Here is a 26964-nt window from a genome sequence, read left to right as displayed (position 1 = left end):
ATTATATACATACAGTATATACACAAATACACACACAGCTTCTGAGATACGGCCGCATGTATTACACATTATATACAGTGTGCATATATATATATATATATATATATATATATATACACACACACACACACACACACACACACACACACACAGCTGGTGAAATACGGCCGCCTGTCTTGCAGAGTGAAGAGCTTCCCCGTATCACTGGACCAGAGGACCACGCGGGATCTGATTGGCAGCGCCCTCTCAGTGTGGAGCCGGGAGACGCAGCTCAGCTTCTCAGAGACCCAGAATGAAGCCGACCTACGTGTTAGCTTTGTGGGGGGATCTCATATGGATGGGTACCCATTTGATGGCCCAGGAGGTACCCTTGGACATGCCTTCTTTCCTGGCGTTGGGCCCAGTGCTGGAGAAACCCACATGGACGCCGATGAGTCGTGGACGTATAATGGTAAGCAGACAGTCACCGGTGATCGCTCCAGGATAGGTAACCCAACATCTCTGAGGCTTCATGTGTGGGCCACATTGTGTGACGCCACCGCTGTAGGCAGCCCTGTCTATTCAGCATGGTGTGGTTGTGTTTCAGAATGGGCCCTTGTAGGCAGCCCTGTCTATTCAGCACGGTGTGGTTGTGTCTTAGAATGGGCCCTTGTAGGCAGCCCTGTCTATTCAGCACGGTGTGGTTGTGTCTTAGAATGGGCCCTTGTAGGCAGCCCTGTCTATTCAGCACGGTGTGGTTGTGTCTTAGAATGGGTCCTTGTAGGCAGGCCTGTCTATTCAGCATGGTGTGGTTGTGTTTCAGAATGGGCCCTTGTAGGCAGCCCTGTCTATTCAGCACGGTGTGGTTGTGTTTCAGAATGGGCCCTTGTAGGCAGCCCTGTCTATTCAGCACGGTGTGGTTGTGTTTCAGAATGGGCCCTTGTAGGCAGCCCTGTCTATTCAGCATGGTGTGGTTGTGTCTTAGAATGGGCCCTTGTAGGCAGCCCTGTCTATTCAGCACGGTGTGGTTGCGTTTTAGAATGGGCCCTTGTAGGCTTGTGTGACTCATATAGAAGTTGTTCTACAGGAAGGGAAACGTCCTCACACATTGCTACTTCAGAAGAAGAGAATCAGGATTACTTTGTGAGTGGGTTACAGATGTGTCCTTATACACCCTTGCTCTACAGATGTGTCCTTATACACCCTTGCTCTAGGAGTGCCATGTTGTCACACGTGGCACACCACGGCCCTTGCGACTTAACCGCGATAGACTTATTCGCACTGCTAAAATGATAAGAAGACCACTGGGGCTGGCAGTACACCTGTGGTCCTGATCTGAGCTTACACGTCTATTCCAGGCACCGCGATCCGATATGCAAATGAGTTGTACCAATTCCTCAGTGACAAAAGTTGCAGCCTAGAGTCGCAATATGTAAGCTACCCGGTGTCGTAGTTCCTTAGTGGCACCGTATGGTGTAAAGGTGCTAGGTGTATGAGGTCACACCTGTATTTGCCACATATCTTCTCAGGCATTCTTGTGTGATATAGCCATGCTGGAAAATGTGGACTATCTGCAGATAAGTATATGTTCTCCTGGTCTCTGTTATCTCAGTGGACCACGGGACGGACCTGTTTGCAGTGTCCGTACACGAGTTTGGACACGCGCTAGGACTCTTTCATTCATCTGAGGAAAACTCCATCATGAAGCCGTACTACCAGGGGACACTGGGGGACCACAGGAGATACAGACTATCTCAGGACGACGTGGAGGGAATTCAGACTCTGTATGGTGAGGACAATCTCTGTATCTGCAAATCACACATTGGCCATGACCACGGAAAGGGATATAACTTTATTTTCTCTCATTAAGGTAAAAGAACATCACACAATGGAGCCACACCTCCACGTCCCATGCCCACTCGCCCGATAATTCCCCCGCAAGGGCCAACTTACCAGTAAGTATCAAGCTCCCTTCACTCTTGACCTATCGGAAACCAGTGTCACAATCCCGTGTCCAAGCCACGAGTCTCTCATCCCCCACCACTCCTAGTGTGCAGACAGGACAGGCTGACAAACATACATACATAGGAGTTACATACGTATTTACCCCCTTTGGGGTTTTTTTCTTCAGTATTTTCATTCATGGAATAAAATGTGATTTATTTGGCAATTTTCACCATTTCATCCTGAATCTTAAATAATTGCCAAGTCAGAGTGATAAAAGGTGATTAAAAGCAGAGACGTCACAGTGACAGGAGCTGGGTGCAGCACGTAATAGGGGCAGATGTATTAAGCCTGGAGAAGTGATAAGTGGAAGGTGATAACGCACCAGCCAATCAGCTCCTGTCATTTTTAAAACCCGTAATGATTGGCTGGTGTGTTATCACCTTCCACTTATCACTGCTTTATCACTTCTCCAGGCTTAATACATCTGCCCCAATGTCACAGTGTGGCACCCTGCTCCTGTCAATGAAGAGGAGATGCCGCCTTGGTGTCACCACTGATTAAAAGCATCCATCAGGGGAAAGCGAGAAAGTGTAAAGACCACTCTACCATGACGTACCCCACCTAGAACATGGGACAGGCAGACACCCTTACTGACCACTGTAACATGACTTACACCACCTAGAACATGGGGCAGACACCCTTACTGACCACTGTATCATGACTTAGACCACCTAGAACATGGGGCAGACACCCTTACTGACCACTGTAACATGACTTACACCACCTAGAACATGGGGCAGACACCCTTACTGACCACTGTATCATGACTTAGACCACCTAGAACATGGGACAGACACCCTTACTGACCACTGTATCATGACGTACACCACCTAGAACATGGGACAGACACCCTTACTGACCACTGTATCATGACTTAGACCACCTAGAACATGGGGCAGACACCCTTACTGACCACTGTATCATGACTTAGACCACCTAGAACATGGGGCAGACACCCTTACTGACCACTGTATCATGACTTACACCACCTAGAACATGGGACAGACACCCTTACTGACCACTGTATCATGACGTACACCACCTAGAACATGGGACAGACACCCTTACTGACCACTGTATCATGACGTACACCACCTAGAACATGGGAGACACCCTTACTGACCACTGTATCATGACGTACACCACCTAGAACATGGGACAGACACCCTTACTGACCACTGTATCATGACTTAGACCACCTAGAACATGGGGCAGACACCCTTACTGACCACTGTATCATGACTTAGACCACCTAGAACATGGGGCAGACACCCTTACTGACCACTGTATCATGACTTACACCACCTAGAACATGGGACAGACACCCTTACTGACCACTGTATCATGACGTACACCACCTAGAACATGGGACAGACACCCTTACTGACCACTGTATCATGACGTACACCACCTAGAACATGGGACAGACACCCTTACTGACCACTGTATCATGACTTACACCACCTAGAACATGGGACAGACACCCTTACTGACCACTGTATCATGACGTACACCACCTAGAACATGGGACAGACACCCTTACTGACCACTGTATCATGACGTACACCACCTAGAACATGGGGCAGACACCCTTACTGACCACTGTATCATGACTTACACCACCTAGAACATGGGACAGACATCTTTACTGACCACTGTATCATGACTTACACCACCTAGAACATGGGACAGACATCTTTACTGACCACTGTATCATGACGTACACCACCTAGAACATGGGACAGACACCCTTACTGACCACTGTATCATGACTTACACCACCTAGAACATGGGACAGACACCCTTACTGACCACTGTATCATGACGTACACCACCTAGAACATGGGACAGACACCCTTACTGACCACTCTACCATGACGTACACCACCTAGAACATGGGACAGACACCCTTACTGACCACTGTATCATGACTTACACCACCTAGAACATGGGACAGACATCTTTACTGACCACTGTATCATGACTTAGACCACCTAGAACATGGGGCAGACACCCTTACTGACCACTGTATCATGACTTACACCACCTAGTACATGGGACAGACATCTTTACTGACAACTGTTACATGACTTACACCACCTAGAACATGGGACAGACATCTTTACTGACAACTGTTACATGACTTACACCACCTAGAACATGGGACAGACATCTTTACTGACCACTGCTACATGACTTACACCACCTGGAACAAGGGACAGACATCTTTACTGACCACTGCTACATGACTTACACCACCTAGAACATGGGACAGGCACCTTTACTGACCACTGTTACATGACTTACACCACCTGGAACATGGGACAGGCAGACACCCTTACTGACCACTGTATCATGACTTACACCACCTAGAATATGGGGCAGACACCCTTACTGACCACTCTATCATGACTTACACCACCTAGAACATGGGGCAGACACCTTTACTGACCACTGTAACATGACTTACACCACCTAGAACATGGGACAGACACCCTTACTGACCACTGTATCATGACTTACACCACCTAGAACATGGGACAGGCAGACACCCTTACTGACCACTGTATCATGACTTACACCACCTAGAACATGGGACAGGCACCCTTACTGACCACTGTATCATGACATACACCACCTAGAACATGGGGCAGACACTCTTACTGACCACTGTAACATGACTTACACCACCTAGAACATGGGGCAGACACCCTTACTGACCACTGTAACATGACTTACACCACCTAGAACATGGGACAGGCATCTTCATAACTTACACCACCTAGAACATGGGACAGGCAGACACCCTTACTGACCACTGTATCATGACTTACACCACCTAGAACATGGGACAGGCACCCTTACTGACCACTGTATCATGACATACACCACCTAGAAGATGGGGCAGACACTCTTACTGACCACTGTATCATGACTTACACCACCTAGAACATGGGACAGACACCTTTACTGACCACTGTATCATGACTTACACCACCTAGAACATGGGGCAGGCACTCTTACTGACCACTGTATCATGACTTACACCACCTAGAACATGGGACAGACACCTTTACTGACCACTGTATCATGACTTACACCACCTAGAACATGGGACAGGCACCTTTACTGACCACTGTATCATGACTTACACTACCTAGAACATGGGACAGACACCCTTACTGACCACTGTACCATGACTTACACCACCTAGAACATGGGGCAGACACCCTTACTGACCACTGTATCGTGACTTACACCACCTAGAACATGGGACAGACACCCTTACTGACCACTGTATCATGACTTAGACCACCTAGAACATGGGGCAGACACCCTTACTGACCACTGTAACATGACTTACACCACCTAGAACATGGGGCAGACACCCTTACTGACCACTGTAACATGACTTACACCACCTAGAACATGGGACAGGCACCCTTACTGACCACTGTATCATGACTTGCACCACCTAGAACATGAGACAGACACCATTACTGACTACTGTATCGTGACTTACACCACCTAGAACATGGGACAGACACCCTTATTGACCACTGTAACATGACTAAAACCACCTAGAACATGGGGCAGGCAACCTTACTGACCACTGTAACATAACTTACACAACCTAGAACATGGGACAGGCAGACACCCTTACTGGCCACTGTATCATGACTGACACCACCAAGAACATGGGACAGGCACCCTTACTGACCACTGTTACATGACTTACACCACCTAGAACATGGGACAGGCACCCTTACTGACCACTGTATCATGACTAACACCACCAAGAACATGGGACAGGCACCTTTACTGACCACTGTTACATGACTTACACCACCTAGAACATGGGACAGACACCCTTACTGACCACTGTACTATGACATACCACCTAGAACATGGGACAGGCAGACACCCTTACTGACCACTGTTACATGACTTACACCACCTAGAACATGGGACAGGCACCCGTACTGACCACTGTATCATGACTTACACCACCTAGAACATAGGACAGGCAGACACCCTTACTGACCACTGTAACATGACTTACACCACCTAGAACATAGGACAGGCAGACACCCTTACTGACCACTGTTACTTGACTTACACCACCTAGAACAGGGGATAGACACCCTTACTGACCACTGTAACATGACTTACACCACCAAGAACATGGGACAGGCAGACACCCTTACTGACCACTGTAACATGATTTACCCCACCAAGAACATGGGGCAGGCACCCTTACTGACCATTGTAACATGATTTACACCACCTAGAACATGGGACAGACACTCTTACTGACCACTGTAACATGACTTACCCCACCAAGAACATGGGGCAGGCACCCGTACTGACCACTGTACCATGACTTACACCACCAAGAACATGGGACAGGCAGACACCCTTACTGACCACTGTAACATGACTTACCCCACCAATAAAATGGGGCAGGCACCCTTACTGACCACTGTAACATGACTTACACCACCAAGAACATGGGACAGGCAGACACCCTTACTGACCACTGTAACATGATTTACCCCACCAAGAACATGGGGCAGGCAGCCTTACTGACCATTGTAACATGATTTACACCACCTAGAACATGGGACAGACACTCTTACTGACCACTGTAACATGACTTACCCCACCAAGAACAAGGGGCAGGCACCCGTACTGACCACTGTACCATGACTTACACCACCAAGAACATGGGACAGGCAGACACCCTTACTGACCACTGTAACATGACTTACCCCACCAATAAAATGGGGCAGGCAGACACCCTTACTGACCACTGTAACATGACTTACACCACCTAGAACATGGGACAGACACCCTTACTGACCACTGTAACATGACTAACACCACCAAGAACATGAGACAGGCAGACACCCTTACTGACCACTGTACCATGACTTACACCACCTAGAACATGGGACAGACACCCTTACTGACCACTGTACCATGACATACACCACCTAGAACATGGGACAGGCACCTTTACTGACCACTGTTACATGACTTACACCACCTAGAACATGGGACAGGCAGACACCCTTACTGACCACTCTATCATGACTTACACCACCTAGAACATGGGGCAGACACCCTTACTGACCACTGTATCATGACTTACACCACCTGGAACATGGGACAGACATCTTTACTGACCACTGCTACATGACTTACACCACCTAGAACATGGGACAGGCACCTTTACTGACCACTGTTACATGACTTACACCACCTAGAACATGGGACAGGCAGACACCCTTACTGGCCACTGTATCATGACTGACACCACCAAGAACATGGGACAGGCACCCTTACTGACCACTGTTACATGACTTACACCACCTAGAACATGGGACAGGCACCCTTACTGACCACTGTATCATGACTAACACCACCAAGAACATGGGACAGGCACCTTTACTGACCACTGTTACATGACTTACACCACCTAGAACATGGGACAGACACCCTTACTGACCACTGTACCATGACATACCACCTAGAACATGGGACAGGCAGACACCCTTACTGACCACTGTTACATGACTTACACCACCTAGAACATGGGACAGGCACCCGTACTGACCACTGTATCATGACTTACACCACCTAGAACATAGGACAGGCAGACACCCTTACTGACCACTGTAACATGACTTACACCACCTAGAACATAGGACAGGCAGACACCCTTACTGACCACTGTTACTTGACTTACACCACCTAGAACAGGGGATAGACACCCTTACTGACCACTGTAACATGACTTACACCACCAAGAACATGGGACAGGCAGACACCCTTACTGACCACTGTAACATGATTTACCCCACCAAGAACATGGGGCAGGCACCCTTACTGACCATTGTAACATGATTTACACCACCTAGAACATGGGACAGACACTCTTACTGACCACTGTAACATGACTTACCCCACCAAGAACATGGGGCAGGCACCCGTACTGACCACTGTACCATGACTTACACCACCAAGAACATGGGACAGGCAGACACCCTTACTGACCACTGTAACATGACTTACCCCACCAATAAAATGGGGCAGGCACCCTTACTGACCACTGTAACATGACTTACACCACCAAGAACATGGGACAGGCAGACACCCTTACTGACCACTGTAACATGATTTACCCCACCAAGAACATGGGGCAGGCAGCCTTACTGACCATTGTAACATGATTTACACCACCTAGAACATGGGACAGACACTCTTACTGACCACTGTAACATGACTTACCCCACCAAGAACAAGGGGCAGGCACCCGTACTGACCACTGTACCATGACTTACACCACCAAGAACATGGGACAGGCAGACACCCTTACTGACCACTGTAACATGACTTACCCCACCAATAAAATGGGGCAGGCAGACACCCTTACTGACCACTGTAACATGACTTACACCACCTAGAACATGGGACAGACACCCTTACTGACCACTGTAACATGACTAACACCACCAAGAACATGAGACAGGCAGACACCCTTACTGACCACTGTACCATGACTTACACCACCTAGAACATGGGACAGACACCCTTACTGACCACTGTACCATGACATACACCACCTAGAACATGGGACAGGCACCTTTACTGACCACTGTTACATGACTTACACCACCTAGAACATGGGACAGGCAGACACCCTTACTGACCACTCTATCATGACTTACACCACCTAGAACATGGGGCAGACACCCTTACTGACCACTGTATCATGACTTACACCACCTGGAACATGGGACAGACATCTTTACTGACCACTGCTACATGACTTACACCACCTAGAACATGGGACAGGCACCTTTACTGACCACTGTTACATGACTTACACCACCTAGAACATGGGACAGGCAGACACCCATACTGACCACTGTATCATGACTTACACCACCTAGAACATGGGACAGGCACCCTTACTGACCACTGTATCATGACATACACCAACTAGAACATGGGACAGGCACCCTTACTGACCACTGTATCATGACATACACCACCAAGAACATGGGGCAGACACCCTTACTGACCACTGTATCTTGACTTACACCACCTAGAACATGGGACAGGCACCCTTACTGACCACTGTATCATGACTTACATCACCTAGAACATGGGGCAGACACCCTTACTGACCACTGTATCATGACTTACACCACCTAGAACATGAGGAAGACACCCTTACTGACCACTGTATCATGACTTACACCACCTAGAACATGGGACAGACATCTTTACTGACCACTGTTACATGACTTACACCACCTAGAACATGGGACAGGCACCTTTACTGACCACTGTTACATGACTTACACCACCTAGAACATGGGACAGGCAGACACCCTTACTGACCACTCTATCATGACTTACACCACCTAGAACATGGGGCAGACACCCTTACTGACCACTGTATCATGACTTACACCACCTAGAACATGGGACAGGCATCTTCATAACTTACACCACCTAGAACATGGGACAGGCAGACACCCTTACTGACCACTGTATCATGACTTACACCACCTAGAACATGGGACAGGCACCCTTACTGACCACTGTATCATGACATACACCACCTAGAAGATGGGGCAGACACTCTTACTGACCACTGTATCATGACTTACACCACCTAGAACATGGGACAGACACCTTTACTGACCACTGTATCATGACTTACACCACCTAGAACATGGGGCAGACACTCTTACTGACCACTGTATCATGACTTACACCACCTAGAACATGGGACAGACACCTTTACTGACCACTGTATCATGACTTACACCACCTAGAACATGGGACAGGCACCTTTACTGACCACTGTATCATGACTTACACTACCTAGAACATGGGACAGACACCCTTACTGACCACTGTACCATGACTTACACCACCTAGAACATGGGGCAGACACCCTTACTGACCACTGTATCGTGACTTACACCACCTAGAACATGGGACAGACACCCTTACTGACCACTGTATCATGACTTAGACCACCTAGAACATGGGGCAGACACCCTTACTGACCACTGTAACATGACTTACACCACCTAGAACATGGGGCAGACACCCTTACTGACCACTGTATCGTGACTTACACCACCTAGAACATGGGACAGACACCCTTACTGACCACTGTATCATGACTTACACCACCTAGAACATGGGACAGGCACCCTTACTGACCACTGTATTATGACTTGCACCACCTAGAACATGAGACAGACACCATTACTGACTACTGTATCGTGACTTACACCACCTAGAACATGGGACAGACACCCTTATTGACCACTGTAACATGACTAAAACCACCTAGAACATGGGGCAGGCAACCTTACTGACCACTGTAACATAACTTACACAACCTAGAACATGGGACAGGCAGACACCCTTACTGGCCACTGTATCATGACTGACACCACCAAGAACATGGGACAGGCACCCTTACTGACCACTGTTACATGACTTACACCACCTAGAACATGGGACAGGCACCCTTACTGACCACTGTATCATGACTAACACCACCAAGAACATGGGACAGGCACCTTTACTGACCACTGTTACATGACTTACACCACCTAGAACATGGGACAGACACCCTTACTGACCACTGTACCATGACATACCACCTAGAACATGGGACAGGCAGACACCCTTACTGACCACTGTTACATGACTTACACCACCTAGAACATGGGACAGGCACCCGTACTGACCACTGTATCATGACTTACACCACCTAGAACATAGGACAGGCAGACACCCTTACTGACCACTGTAACATGACTTACACCACCTAGAACATAGGACAGGCAGACACCCTTACTGACCACTGTTACTTGACTTACACCACCTAGAACAGGGGATAGACACCCTTACTGACCACTGTAACATGACTTACACCACCAAGAACATGGGACAGGCAGACACCCTTACTGACCACTGTAACATGATTTACCCCACCAAGAACATGGGGCAGGCACCCTTACTGACCATTGTAACATGATTTACACCACCTAGAACATGGGACAGACACTCTTACTGACCACTGTAACATGACTTACCCCACCAAGAACATGGGGCAGGCACCCGTACTGACCACTGTACCATGACTTACACCACCAAGAACATGGGACAGGCAGACACCCTTACTGACCACTGTAACATGACTTACCCCACCAATAAAATGGGGCAGGCACCCTTACTGACCACTGTAACATGACTTACACCACCAAGAACATGGGACAGGCAGACACCCTTACTGACCACTGTAACATGATTTACCCCACCAAGAACATGGGGCAGGCAGCCTTACTGACCATTGTAACATGATTTACACCACCTAGAACATGGGACAGACACTCTTACTGACCACTGTAACATGACTTACCCCACCAAGAACAAGGGGCAGGCACCCGTACTGACCACTGTACCATGACTTACACCACCAAGAACATGGGACAGGCAGACACCCTTACTGACCACTGTAACATGACTTACCCCACCAATAAAATGGGGCAGGCAGACACCCTTACTGACCACTGTAACATGACTTACACCACCTAGAACATGGGACAGACACCCTTACTGACCACTGTAACATGACTAACACCACCAAGAACATGAGACAGGCAGACACCCTTACTGACCACTGTACCATGACTTACACCACCTAGAACATGGGACAGACACCCTTACTGACCACTGTACCATGACATACACCACCTAGAACATGGGACAGGCACCTTTACTGACCACTGTTACATGACTTACACCACCTAGAACATGGGACAGGCAGACACCCATACTGACCACTGTATCATGACTTACACCACCTAGAACATGGGACAGGCACCCTTACTGACCACTGTATCATGACATACACCAACTAGAACATGGGGCAGACACTCTTACTGACCACTGTATCATGACATACACCACCTAGAACATGGGGCAGACACTCTTACTGACCACTGTAACATGACTTACACCACCTAGAACATGAGACAGGCACCCTTACTAACCACTGTATCATGACTTACACCACCTAGAACATGGGACAGGCACCCTTACTGACCACTGTATCATGACATACACCACCAAGAACATGGGGCAGACACCCTTACTGACCACTGTATCTTGACTTACACCACCTAGAACATGGGACAGGCACCCTTACTGACCACTGTATCATGACTTACATCACCTAGAACATGGGGCAGACACCCTTACTGACCACTGTATCATGACTTACACCACCTAGAACATGGGACAGACATCTTTACTGACCACTGTTACATGACTTACACCACCTAGAACATGGGACAGGCACCTTTACTGACCACTGTTACATGACTTACACCACCTAGAACATGGGACAGGCAGACACCCTTACTGACCACTCTATCATGACTTACACCACCTAGAACATGGGGCAGACACCCTTACTGACCACTGTATCATGACTTACACCACCTGGAACATGGGACAGACATCTTTACTGACCACTGCTACATGACTTACACCACCTAGAACATGGGACAGGCACCTTTACTGACCACTGTTACATGACTTACACCACCTAGAACATGGGACAGGCAGACACCCTTACTGACAACTCTATCATGACTTACACCACCTAGAATATGGGGCAGACACCCTTACTGACCACTGTAACATGACTTACACCACCTAGAACATGGGACAGACACCCTTACTGACCACTGTATCATGACTTACACCACCTAGAACATGGGACAGGCAGACACCCTTACTGACCACTGTATCATGACTTACACCACCTAGAACATGGGACAGGCACCCTTACTGACCACTGTATCATGACATACACCACCTAGAAGATGGGGCAGATACTCTTACTGACCACTGTATCATGACTTACACCACCTAGAACATGGGACAGACACCTTTACTGACCACTGTATCATGACTTACACCACCTAGAACATGGGGCAGACACCCTTACTGACCACTGTATCGTGACTTACACCACCTAGAACATGGGACAGACACCCTTACTGACCACTGTATCATGACTTACACCACCTAGAACATGGGACAGGCACCCTTACTGACCACTGTATCATGACTTACACCACCTAGAACATGGGACAGACACCTTTACTGACCACTGTATCATGACTTACACCACCTAGAACATGGGGCAGACACTCTTACTGACCACTGTATCATGACTTACACCACCTAGAACATGGGACAGGCACCTTTACTGACCACTGTATCATGACTTACACTACCTAGAACATGGGACAGACACCTTTACTGACCACTGTATCATGACTTACACCACCTAGAACATGGGACAGGCACCTTTACTGACCACTGTATCATGACTTACACTACCTAGAACATGGGACAGACACCCTTACTGACCACTGTACCATGACTTACACCACCTAGAACATGGGGCAGACACCCTTACTGACCACTGTATCGTGACTTACACCACCTAGAACATGGGACAGACACCCTTACTGACCACTGTATCATGACTTAGACCACCTAGAAGATGGGGCAGACACTCTTACTGACCACTGTATCATGACTTACACCACCTAGAACATGGGACAGACACCTTTACTGACCACTGTATCATGACTTACACCACCTAGAACATGGGGCAGACACTCTTACTGACCACTGTATCATGACTTACACCACCTAGAACATGGGACAGACACCTTTACTGACCACTGTATCATGACTTACACCACCTAGAACATGGGACAGGCACCTTTACTGACCACTGTATCATGACTTACACTACCTAGAACATGGGACAGACACCCTTACTGACCACTGTACCATGACTTACACCACCTAGAACATGGGGCAGACACCCTTACTGACCACTGTATCGTGACTTACACCACCTAGAACATGGGACAGACACCCTTACTGACCACTGTATCATGACTTAGACCACCTAGAACATGGGGCAGACACCCTTACTGACCACTGTAACATGACTTACACCACCTAGAACATGGGGCAGACACCCTTACTGACCACTGTATCGTGACTTACACCACCTAGAACATGGGACAGACACCCTTACTGACCACTGTATCATGACTTACACCACCTAGAACATGGGACAGGCACCCTTACTGACCACTGTATTATGACTTGCACCACCTAGAACATGAGACAGACACCATTACTGACTACTGTATCGTGACTTACACCACCTAGAACATGGGACAGACACCCTTATTGACCACTGTAACATGACTAAAACCACCTAGAACATGGGGCAGGCAACCTTACTGACCACTGTAACATAACTTACACAACCTAGAACATGGGACAGGCAGACACCCTTACTGGCCACTGTATCATGACTGACACCACCAAGAACATGGGACAGGCACCCTTACTGACCACTGTTACATGACTTACACCACCTAGAACATGGGACAGGCACCCTTACTGACCACTGTATCATGACTAACACCACCAAGAACATGGGACAGGCACCTTTACTGACCACTGTTACATGACTTACACCACCTAGAACATGGGACAGACACCCTTACTGACCACTGTACCATGACATACCACCTAGAACATGGGACAGGCAGACACCCTTACTGACCACTGTTACATGACTTACACCACCTAGAACATGGGACAGGCACCCGTACTGACCACTGTATCATGACTTACACCACCTAGAACATAGGACAGGCAGACACCCTTACTGACCACTGTAACATGACTTACACCACCTAGAACATAGGACAGGCAGACACCCTTACTGACCACTGTTACTTGACTTACACCACCTAGAACAGGGGATAGACACCCTTACTGACCACTGTAACATGACTTACACCACCAAGAACATGGGACAGGCAGACACCCTTACTGACCACTGTAACATGATTTACCCCACCAAGAACATGGGGCAGGCACCCTTACTGACCATTGTAACATGATTTACACCACCTAGAACATGGGACAGACACTCTTACTGACCACTGTAACATGACTTACCCCACCAAGAACATGGGGCAGGCACCCGTACTGACCACTGTACCATGACTTACACCACCAAGAACATGGGACAGGCAGACACCCTTACTGACCACTGTAACATGACTTACCCCACCAATAAAATGGGGCAGGCACCCTTACTGACCACTGTAACATGACTTACACCACCAAGAACATGGGACAGGCAGACACCCTTACTGACCACTGTAACATGATTTACCCCACCAAGAACATGGGGCAGGCAGCCTTACTGACCATTGTAACATGATTTACACCACCTAGAACATGGGACAGACACTCTTACTGACCACTGTAACATGACTTACCCCACCAAGAACAAGGTGCAGGCACCCGTACTGACCACTGTACCATGACTTACACCACCAAGAACATGGGACAGGCAGACACCCTTACTGACCACTGTAACATGACTTACCCCACCAATAAAATGGGGCAGGCAGACACCCTTACTGACCACTGTAACATGACTTACACCACCTAGAACATGGGACAGACACCCTTACTGACCACTGTAACATGACTAACACCACCAAGAACATGAGACAGGCAGACACCCTTACTGACCACTGTACCATGACTTACACCACCTAGAACATGGGACAGACACCCTTACTGACCACTGTACCATGACATACACCACCTAGAACATGGGACAGGCACCTTTACTGACCACTGTTACATGACTTACACCACCTAGAACATGGGACAGGCAGACACCCATACTGACCACTGTATCATGACTTACACCACCTAGAACATGGGACAGGCACCCTTACTGACCACTGTATCATGACATACACCAACTAGAACATGGGGCAGACACTCTTACTGACCACTGTATCATGACATACACCACCTAGAACATGGGGCAGACACTCTTACTGACCACTGTAACATGACTTACACCACCTAGAACATGAGACAGGCACCCTTACTAACCACTGTATCATGACTTACACCACCTAGAACATGGGACAGGCACCCTTACTGACCACTGTATCATGACATACACCACCAAGAACATGGGGCAGACACCCTTACTGACCACTGTATCTTGACTTACACCACCTAGAACATGGGACAGGCACCCTTACTGACCACTGTATCATGACTTACATCACCTAGAACATGGGGCAGACACCCTTACTGACCACTGTATCATGACTTACACCACCTAGAACATGGGACAGACATCTTTACTGACCACTGTTACATGACTTACACCACCTAGAACATGGGACAGGCACCTTTACTGACCACTGTTACATGACTTACACCACCTAGAACATGGGACAGACAGACACCCTTACTGACCACTCTATCATGACTTACACCACCTAGAACATGGGGCAGACACCCTTACTGACCACTGTATCATGACTTACACCACCTGGAACATGGGACAGACATCTTTACTGACCACTGCTACATGACTTACACCACCTAGAACATGGGACAGGCACCTTTACTGACCACTGTTACATGACTTACACCACCTAGAACATGGGACAGGCAGACACCCTTACTGACAACTCTATCATGACTTACACCACCTAGAATATGGGGCAGACACCCTTACTGACCACTGTAACATGACTTACACCACCTAGAACATGGGACAGACACCCTTACTGACCACTGTACCATGACATACACCACCTAGAACATGGGACAGGCACCTTTACTGACCACTGTTACATGACTTACACCACCTAGAACATGGGACAGGCAGACACCCATACTGACCACTGTATCATGACTTACACCACCTAGAACATGGGACAGGCACCCTTACTGACCACTGTATCATGACATACACCAACTAGAACATGGGGCAGACACTCTTACTGACCACTGTATCATGACATACACCACCTAGAACATGGGGCAGACACTCTTACTGACCACTGTAACATGACTTACACCACCTAGAACATGAGACAGGCACCCTTACTAACCACTGTATCATGACTTACACCACCTAGAACATGGGACAGGCACCCTTACTGACCACTGTATCATGACATACACCACCAAGAACATGGGGCAGACACCCTTACTGACCACTGTATCTTGACTTACACCACCTAGAACATGGGACAGGCACCCTTACTGACCACTGTATCATGACTTACATCACCTAGAACATGGGGCAGACACCCTTACTGACCACTGTATCATGACTTACACCACCTAGAACATGGGACAGACATCTTTACTGACCACTGTTACATGACTTACACCACCTAGAACATGGGACAGGCACCTTTACTGACCACTGTTACATGACTTACACCACCTAGAACATGGGACAGGCAGACACCCTTACTGACCACTCTATCATGACTTACACCACCTAGAACATGGGGCAGACACCCTTACTGACCACTGTATCATGACTTACACCACCTGGAACATGGGACAGACATCTTTACTGACCACTGCTACATGACTTACACCACCTAGAACATGGGACAGGCACCTTTACTGACCACTGTTACATGACTTACACCACCTAGAACATGGGACAGGCAGACACCCTTACTGACAACTCTATCATGACTTACACCACCTAGAATATGGGGCAGACACCCTTACTGACCACTGTAACATGACTTACACCACCTAGAACATGGGACAGACACCCTTACTGACCACTGTATCATGACTTACACCACCTAGAACATGGGACAGGCAGACACCCTTACTGACCACTGTATCATGACTTACACCACCTAGAACATGGGACAGGCACCCTTACTGACCACTGTATCATGACATACACCACCTAGAAGATGGGGCAGATACTCTTACTGACCACTGTATCATGACTTACACCACCTAGAACATGGGACAGACACCTTTACTGACCACTGTATCATGACTTACACCACCTAGAACATGGGGCAGGCACCCTTACTGACCACTGTATCATGACTTACATTACCGAGAACATGGGACAGACACCCTTACTGACCACTGTACCATGACTTACACCACCTAGAACATGGGGCAGACACCCTTACTGACCACTGTATCGTGACTTACACCACCTAGAACATGGGACAGACACCCTTACTGACCACTGTATCATGACTTACACCACCTAGAACATGGGACAGGCACCCTTACTGACCACTGTATCATGACTTGCACCACCTAGAACATGGGACAGACACCCTTACTGACTACTGTATCGTGACTTACACCACCTAGAACATGGGACAGACACCCTTACTGACCACTGTTTCATGACTAACACCACCAAGAACATGGGACAGGCACCTTTACTGACCACTGTTACATGACTTACACCACCTAGAACATGGGACAGACACCCTTACTGACCACTGTACCATGACATACCACCTAGAACATGGGACAGGCAGACACCCTTACTGACCACTGTTACATGACTTACACCACCTAGAACATGGGACAGGCACCCGTACTGACCACTGTATCATGACTTACACCACCTAGAACATAGGACAGGCAGACACCCTTACTGACCACTGTAACATGACTTACACCACCTAGAACATGGGGCAGACACCCTTACTGACCACTGTAACATGACTTACACCACCTAGAACATAGGACAGGCAGACACCCTTACTGACCACTGTAACATGACTTACATCACCTAGAACAGGGGACAGACACCCATATTGACCACTGTAACATGACTTACACCACCTAGAACATGGGACAGACACCCTTGCTGACCACTGTTACATGACTTACACCACCTAGAACATAGGACAGGCAGACACCTTTGCTGACCGCTGTACCTTGACTTACACCACCTAGAACAGGGGATAGACACCCTTACTGACCACTGTAACATGACTTACACCACCAAGAACATCGGACAGGCAGACACCCTTACTGACCACTGTAACATGATTTACCCCACCAAGAACATGGGGCAGGCACCCTTACTGACCATTGTAACATGACTTACACCACCTAGAACATGGGATAGGCACCCTTACTGGCCACTGTAACATGACTTACACCACCAAGAACATGAGACAGGCAGACACCCTTACTGACCACTGTAACATGACTTACCCCACCAAGAACATGGGGCAGGCACCCTTACTGACCACTGTAACATGATTTACACCACCTAGAACATGGGACAGACACTCTTACTGACCACTGTAACATGACTTACCCCACCAAGAACATGGGGCAGGCACCCGTACTGACCACTGTACCATGACTTACACCACCAAGAACATGGGACAGGCAGACACCCTTACTGACCACTGTAACATGACTTACCCCACCAATAACATGGGGCAGGCACCCTTACTGACCACTGTAACATGACATACCACCTAGAACATGGGACAGGCAGACACCCTTACTGACCACTGTTACATGACTTACACCACCTAGAACATGGGACAGGCACCCGTACTGACCACTGTATCATGACTTACACCACCTAGAACATAGGACAGGCAGACACCCTTACTGACCACTGTAACATGACTTACACCACCAAGAACATCGGACAGGCAGACACCCTTACTGACCACTGTAACATGATTTACCCCACCAAGAACATGGGGCAGGCACCCTTACTGACCATTGTAACATGACTTACACCACCTAGAACATGGGATAGGCACCCTTACTGGCCACTGTAACATGACTTACACCACCAAGAACATGAGACAGGCAGACACCCTTACTGACCACTGTAACATGACTTACCCCACCAAGAACATGGGGCAGGCACCCTTACTGACCACTGTAACATGATTTACACCACCTAGAACATGGGACAGACACTCTTACTGACCACTGTAACATGACTTACCCCACCAAGAACATGGGGCAGGCACCCGTACTGACCACTGTACCATGACTTACACCACCAAGAACATGGGACAGGCAGACACCCTTACTGACCACTGTAACATGACTTACCCCACCAATAACATGGGGCAGGCACCCTTACTGACCACTGTAACATGACTTACACCAGCTAGAACATGGGGCAGGCACCCTTACTGGCCACTGTAACATGACTTACACCACCAAGAACATGGGGCAGGCACCCTTACTGACCACTGTATCATGACTTACACCACCAAAAACATGGGACAGGCAGACACCCTTATTGACCACTGTAACATGACTTACACCACCAAGAACATGGGACAGGCAGACACCCTTACTGACCACTGTAACATGACTTACACCACCTAGAACATGGGACAGACACCCTTACTGACCACTGTACCATGACTTACACAGTGTGGCACCCTGCTCCTGACACTGAAGAGGAGATGCCGCCTTGGTGTCAGCACTGATTAAAAGCATCCATCAGGGGAAAGCGAGAAAGTGTAAAGAATACTCTATCATGACTTACACCACCTAGAACATGGGACAGACACCCTTACTGACCACTGTAACATGACTTACACCACCAAGAACATGGGACAGGCAGACACCCTTACTGACCACTGTAACATGATTTACCCCACCAAGAACATGGGGCAGGCACCCTTACTGACCATTGTAACATGATTTACACCACCTAGAACATGGGACAGACACTCTTACTGACCACTGTAACATGACTTACCCCACCAAGAACATGGGGCAGGCACCCGTACTGACCACTGTACCATGACTTACACCACCAAGAACATGGGACAGGCAGACACCCTTACTGACCACTGTAACATGACTTACCCCACCAATAAAATGGGGCAGGCACCCTTACTGACCACTGTAACATGACTTACACCACCAAGAACATGGGACAGGCAGACACCCTTACTGACCACTGTAACATGATTTACCCCACCAAGAACATGGGGCAGGCAGCCTTACTGACCATTGTAACATGATTTACACCACCTAGAACATGGGACAGACACTCTTACTGACCACTGTAACATGACTTACCCCACCAAGAACAAGGGGCAGGCACCCGTACTGACCACTGTACCATGACTTACACCACCAAGAACATGGGACAGGCAGACACCCTTACTGACCACTGTAACATGACTTACCCCACCAATAAAATGGGGCAGGCAGACACCCTTACTGACCACTGTAACATGACTTACACCACCTAGAACATGGGACAGACACCCTTACTGACCACTGTAACATGACTAACACCACCAAGAACATGAGACAGGCAGACACCCTTACTGACCACTGTACCATGACTTACACCACCTAGAACATGGGACAGACACCCTTACTGACCACTGTACCATGACATATACCACCTAGAACATGGGACAGGCACCTTTACTGACCACTGTTACATGACTTACACCACCTAGAACATGGGACAGGCAGACACCCTTACTGACCACTCTATCATGACTTACACCACCTAGAACATGGGGCAGACACCCTTACTGACCACTGTATCATGACTTACACCACCTGGAACATGGGACAGACATCTTTACTGACCACTGCTACATGACTTACACCACCTAGAACATGGGACAGGCACCTTTACTGACCACTGTTACATGACTTACACCACCTAGAACATGGGACAGGCAGACACCCATACTGACCACTGTATCATGACTTACACCACCTAGAACATGGGACAGGCACCCTTACTGACCACTGTATCATGACATACACCAACTAGAACATGGGGCAGACACTCTTACTGACCACTGTATCATGACATACACCACCTAGAACATGGGGCAGACACTCTTACTGACCACTGTAACATGACTTACACCACCTAGAACATGAGACAGGCACCCTTACTAACCACTGTATCATGACTTACACCACCTAGAACATGGGACAGGCACCCTTACTGACCACTGTATCATGACATACACCACCTAGAACATGGGGCAGACACCCTTACTGACCACTGTATCTTGACTTACACCACCTAGAACATGGGACAGGCACCCTTACTGACCACTGTATCATGACTTACATCACCTAGAACATGGGGCAGACACCCTTACTGACCACTGTATCATGACTTACACCACCTAGAACATGAGGAAGACACCCTTACTGACCACTGTATCATGACTTACACCACCTAGAACATGGGACAGACATCTTTACTGACCACTGTTACATGACTTACACCACCTAGAACATGGGACAGGCACCTTTACTGACCACTGTTACATGACTTACACCACCTAGAACATGGGACAGGCAGACACCCTTACTGACCACTCTATCATGACTTACACCACCTAGAACATGGGGCAGACACCCTTACTGACCACTGTATCATGACTTACACCACCTGGAACATGGGACAGACATCTTTACTGACCACTGCTACATGACTTACACCACCTAGAACATGGGACAGGCACCTTTACTGACCACTGTTACATGACTTACACCACCTAGAACATGGGACAGGCAGACACCCTTACTGACAACTCTATCATGACTTACACCACCTAGAATATGGGGCAGACACCCTTACTGACCACTCTATCATGACTTACACCACCTAGAACATGGGGCAGACACCCTTACTGACCACTGTAACATGACTTACACCACCTAGAACATGGGACAGACACCCTTACTGACCACTGTATCATGACTTACACCACCTAGAACATGGGACAGGCAGACACCCTTACTGACCACTGTATCATGACTTACACCACCTAGAACATGGGACAGGCACCCTTACTGACCACTGTATCATGACATACACCACCTAGAAGATGGGGCAGATACTCTTACTGACCACTGTATCATGACTTACACCACCTAGAACATGGGACAGACACCTTTACTGACCACTGTATCATGACTTACACCACCTAGAACATGGGGCAGGCACCCTTACTGACCACTGTATCATGACTTACACTACCGAGAACATGGGACAGACACCCTTACTGACCACTGTACCATGACTTACACCACCTAGAACATGGGGCAGACACCCTTACTGACCACTGTACCATGACATACCACCTAGAACATGGGACAGGCAGACACCCTTACTGACCACTGTTACATGACTTACACCACCTAGAACATGGGACAGGCACCCGTACTGACCACTGTATCATGACTTACACCACCTAGAACATAGGACAGGCAGACACCCTTACTGACCACTGTAACATGACTTACACCACCTAGAACATGGGGCAGACACCCTTACTGACCACTGTAACATGACTTACACCACCTAGAACATAGGACAGGCAGACACCCTTACTGACCACTGTAACATGACTTACATCACCTAGAACAGGGGACAGACACCCATATTGACCACTGTAACATGACTTACACCACCTAGAACATGGGACAGACACCCTTGCTGACCACTGTTACATGACTTACACCACCTAGAACATAGGACAGGCAGACACCTTTGCTGACCGCTGTACCTTGACTTACACCACCTAGAACAGGGGATAGACACCCTTACTGACCACTGTAACATGACTTACACCACCAAGAACATCGGACAGGCAGACACCCTTACTGACCACTGTAACATGATTTACCCCACCAAGAACATGGGGCAGGCACCCTTACTGACCATTGTAACATGACTTACACCACCTAGAACATGGGATAGGCACCCTTACTGGCCACTGTAACATGACTTACACCACCAAGAACATGAGACAGGCAGACACCCTTACTGACCACTGTAACATGACTTACCCCACCAAGAACATGGGGCAGGCACCCTTACTGACCACTGTAACATGATTTACACCACCTAGAACATGGGACAGACACTCTTACTGACCACTGTAACATGACTTACCCCACCAAGAACATGGGGCAGGCACCCGTACTGACCACTGTACCATGACTTACACCACCAAGAACATGGGACAGGCAGACACCCTTACTGACCACTGTAACATGACTTACCCCACCAATAACATGGGGCAGGCACCCTTACTGACCACTGTAACATGACTTACACCAGCTAGAACATGGGGCAGGCACCCTTACTGGCCACTGTAACATGACTTACACCACCAAGAACATGGGGCAGGCACCCTTACTGACCACTGTATCATGACTTACACCACCAAAAACATGGGACAGGCAGACACCCTTATTGACCACTGTAACATGACTTACACCACCAAGAACATGGGACAGGCAGACACCCTTACTGACCACTGTAACATGACTTACACCACCTAGAACATGGGACAGACACCCTTACTGACCACTGTACCATGACTTACACAGTGTGGCACCCTGCTCCTGACACTGAAGAGGAGATGCCGCCTTGGTGTCAGCACTGATTAAAAGCATCCATCAGGGGAAAGCGAGAAAGTGTAAAGAATACTCTATCATGACTTACACCACCAAGAACATGGGACAGACACCCTTACTGACCACTGTAACATGACTTACACCACCAAGAACATGGGACAGGCAGACACCCTTACTGACCACTGTAACATGATTTACCCCACCAAGAACATGGGGCAGGCACCCTTACTGACCATTGTAACATGATTTACACCACCTAGAACATGGGACAGACACTCTTACTGACCACTGTAACATGACTTACCCCACCAAGAACATGGGGCAGGCACCCGTACTGACCACTGTACCATGACTTACACCACCAAGAACATGGGACAGGCAGACACCCTTACTGACCACTGTAACATGACTTACCCCACCAATAAAATGGGGCAGGCACCCTTACTGACCACTGTAACATGACTTACACCACCAAGAACATGGGACAGGCAGACACCCTTACTGACCACTGTAACATGATTTACCCCACCAAGAACATGGGGCAGGCAGCCTTACTGACCATTGTAACATGATTTACACCACCTAGAACATGGGACAGACACTCTTACTGACCACTGTAACATGACTTACCCCACCAAGAACAAGGGGCAGGCACCCGTACTGACCACTGTACCATGACTTACACCACCAAGAACATGGGACAGGCAGACACCCTTACTGACCACTGTAACATGACTTACCCCACCAATAAAATGGGGCAGGCAGACACCCTTACTGACCACTGTAACATGACTTACACCACCTAGAACATGGGACAGACACCCTTACTGACCACTGTAACATGACTAACACCACCAAGAACATGAGACAGGCAGACACCCTTACTGACCACTGTACCATGACTTACACCACCTAGAACATGGGACAGACACCCTTACTGACCACTGTACCATGACATACACCACCTAGAACATGGGACAGGCACCTTTACTGACCACTGTTACATGACTTACACCACCTAGAACATGGGACAGGCAGACACCCTTACTGACCACTCTATCATGACTTACACCACCTAGAACATGGGGCAGACACCCTTACTGACCACTGTATCATGACTTACACCACCTGGAACATGGGACAGACATCTTTACTGACCACTGCTACATGACTTACACCACCTAGAACATGGGACAGGCACCTTTACTGACCACTGTTACATGACTTACACCACCTAGAACATGGGACAGGCAGACACCCATACTGACCACTGTATCATGACTTACACCACCTAGAACATGGGACAGGCACCCTTACTGACCACTGTATCATGACATACACCAACTAGAACATGGGGCAGACACTCTTACTGACCACTGTATCATGACATACACCACCTAGAACATGGGGCAGACACTCTTACTGACCACTGTAACATGACTTACACCACCTAGAACATGAGACAGGCACCCTTACTAACCACTGTATCATGACTTACACCACCTAGAACATGGGACAGGCACCCTTACTGACCACTGTATCATGACATACACCACCTAGAACATGGGGCAGACACCCTTACTGACCACTGTATCTTGACTTACACCACCTAGAACATGGGACAGGCACCCTTACTGACCACTGTATCATGACTTACACCACCTAGAACATGAGGAAGACACCCTTACTGACCACTGTATCATGACTTACACCACCTAGAACATGGGACAGACATCTTTACTGACCACTGTTACATGACTTACACCACCTAGAACATGGGACAGGCACCTTTACTGACCACTGTTACATGACTTACACCACCTAGAACATGGGACAGGCAGACACCCTTACTGACCACTCTATCATGACTTACACCACCTAGAACATGGGGCAGACACCCTTACTGACCACTGTATCATGACTTACACCACCTGGAACATGGGACAGACATCTTTACTGACCACTGCTACATGACTTACACCACCTAGAACATGGGACAGGCACCTTTACTGACCACTGTTACATGACTTACACCACCTAGAACATGGGACAGGCAGACACCCTTACTGACAACTCTATCATGACTTACACCACCTAGAATATGGGGCAGACACCCTTACTGACCACTCTATCATGACTTACACCACCTAGAACATGGGGCAGACACCCTTACTGACCACTGTAACATGACTTACACCACCTAGAACATGGGACAGACACCCTTACTGACCACTGTATCATGACTTACACCACCTAGAACATGGGACAGGCAGACACCCTTACTGACCACTGTATCATGACTTACACCACCTAGAACATGGGACAGGCACCCTTACTGACCACTGTATCATGACATACACCACCTAGAAGATGGGGCAGATACTCTTACTGACCACTGTATCATGACTTACACCACCTAGAACATGGGACAGACACCTTTACTGACCACTGTATCATGACTTACACCACCTAGAACATGGGGCAGGCACCCTTACTGACCACTGTATCATGACTTACACTACCGAGAACATGGGACAGACACCCTTACTGACCACTGTACCATGACTTACACCACCTAGAACA

General features: G+C 48.3%; 1 protein-coding gene across 1 annotated transcript in view; it reads left to right on the top strand.

Annotated features, from left to right (window-relative positions):
• Nucleotides 1-26964, top strand: part of MMP25 (matrix metallopeptidase 25) — a 99566-nt gene that overhangs the window by 36129 nt on the left and 36473 nt on the right. Inside the window, exons 4-6 of the mRNA XM_063935471.1 lie at nucleotides 183-451; nucleotides 1592-1768; nucleotides 1850-1934. Coding sequence (XP_063791541.1) covers nucleotides 183-451; nucleotides 1592-1768; nucleotides 1850-1934 — 531 coding nt within the window. The remainder of the gene's footprint in view (nucleotides 1-182; nucleotides 452-1591; nucleotides 1769-1849; nucleotides 1935-26964) is intronic.

The sequence above is a fragment of the Pseudophryne corroboree genome, chromosome 7, assembly GCF_028390025.1.
Source record: "Pseudophryne corroboree isolate aPseCor3 chromosome 7, aPseCor3.hap2, whole genome shotgun sequence".
NCBI lineage: Eukaryota > Metazoa > Chordata > Amphibia > Anura > Myobatrachidae > Pseudophryne > Pseudophryne corroboree.
Note: the sequence above shows the minus strand (reverse complement) of the source record. Positions and strands in the feature narration are given on the sequence as shown.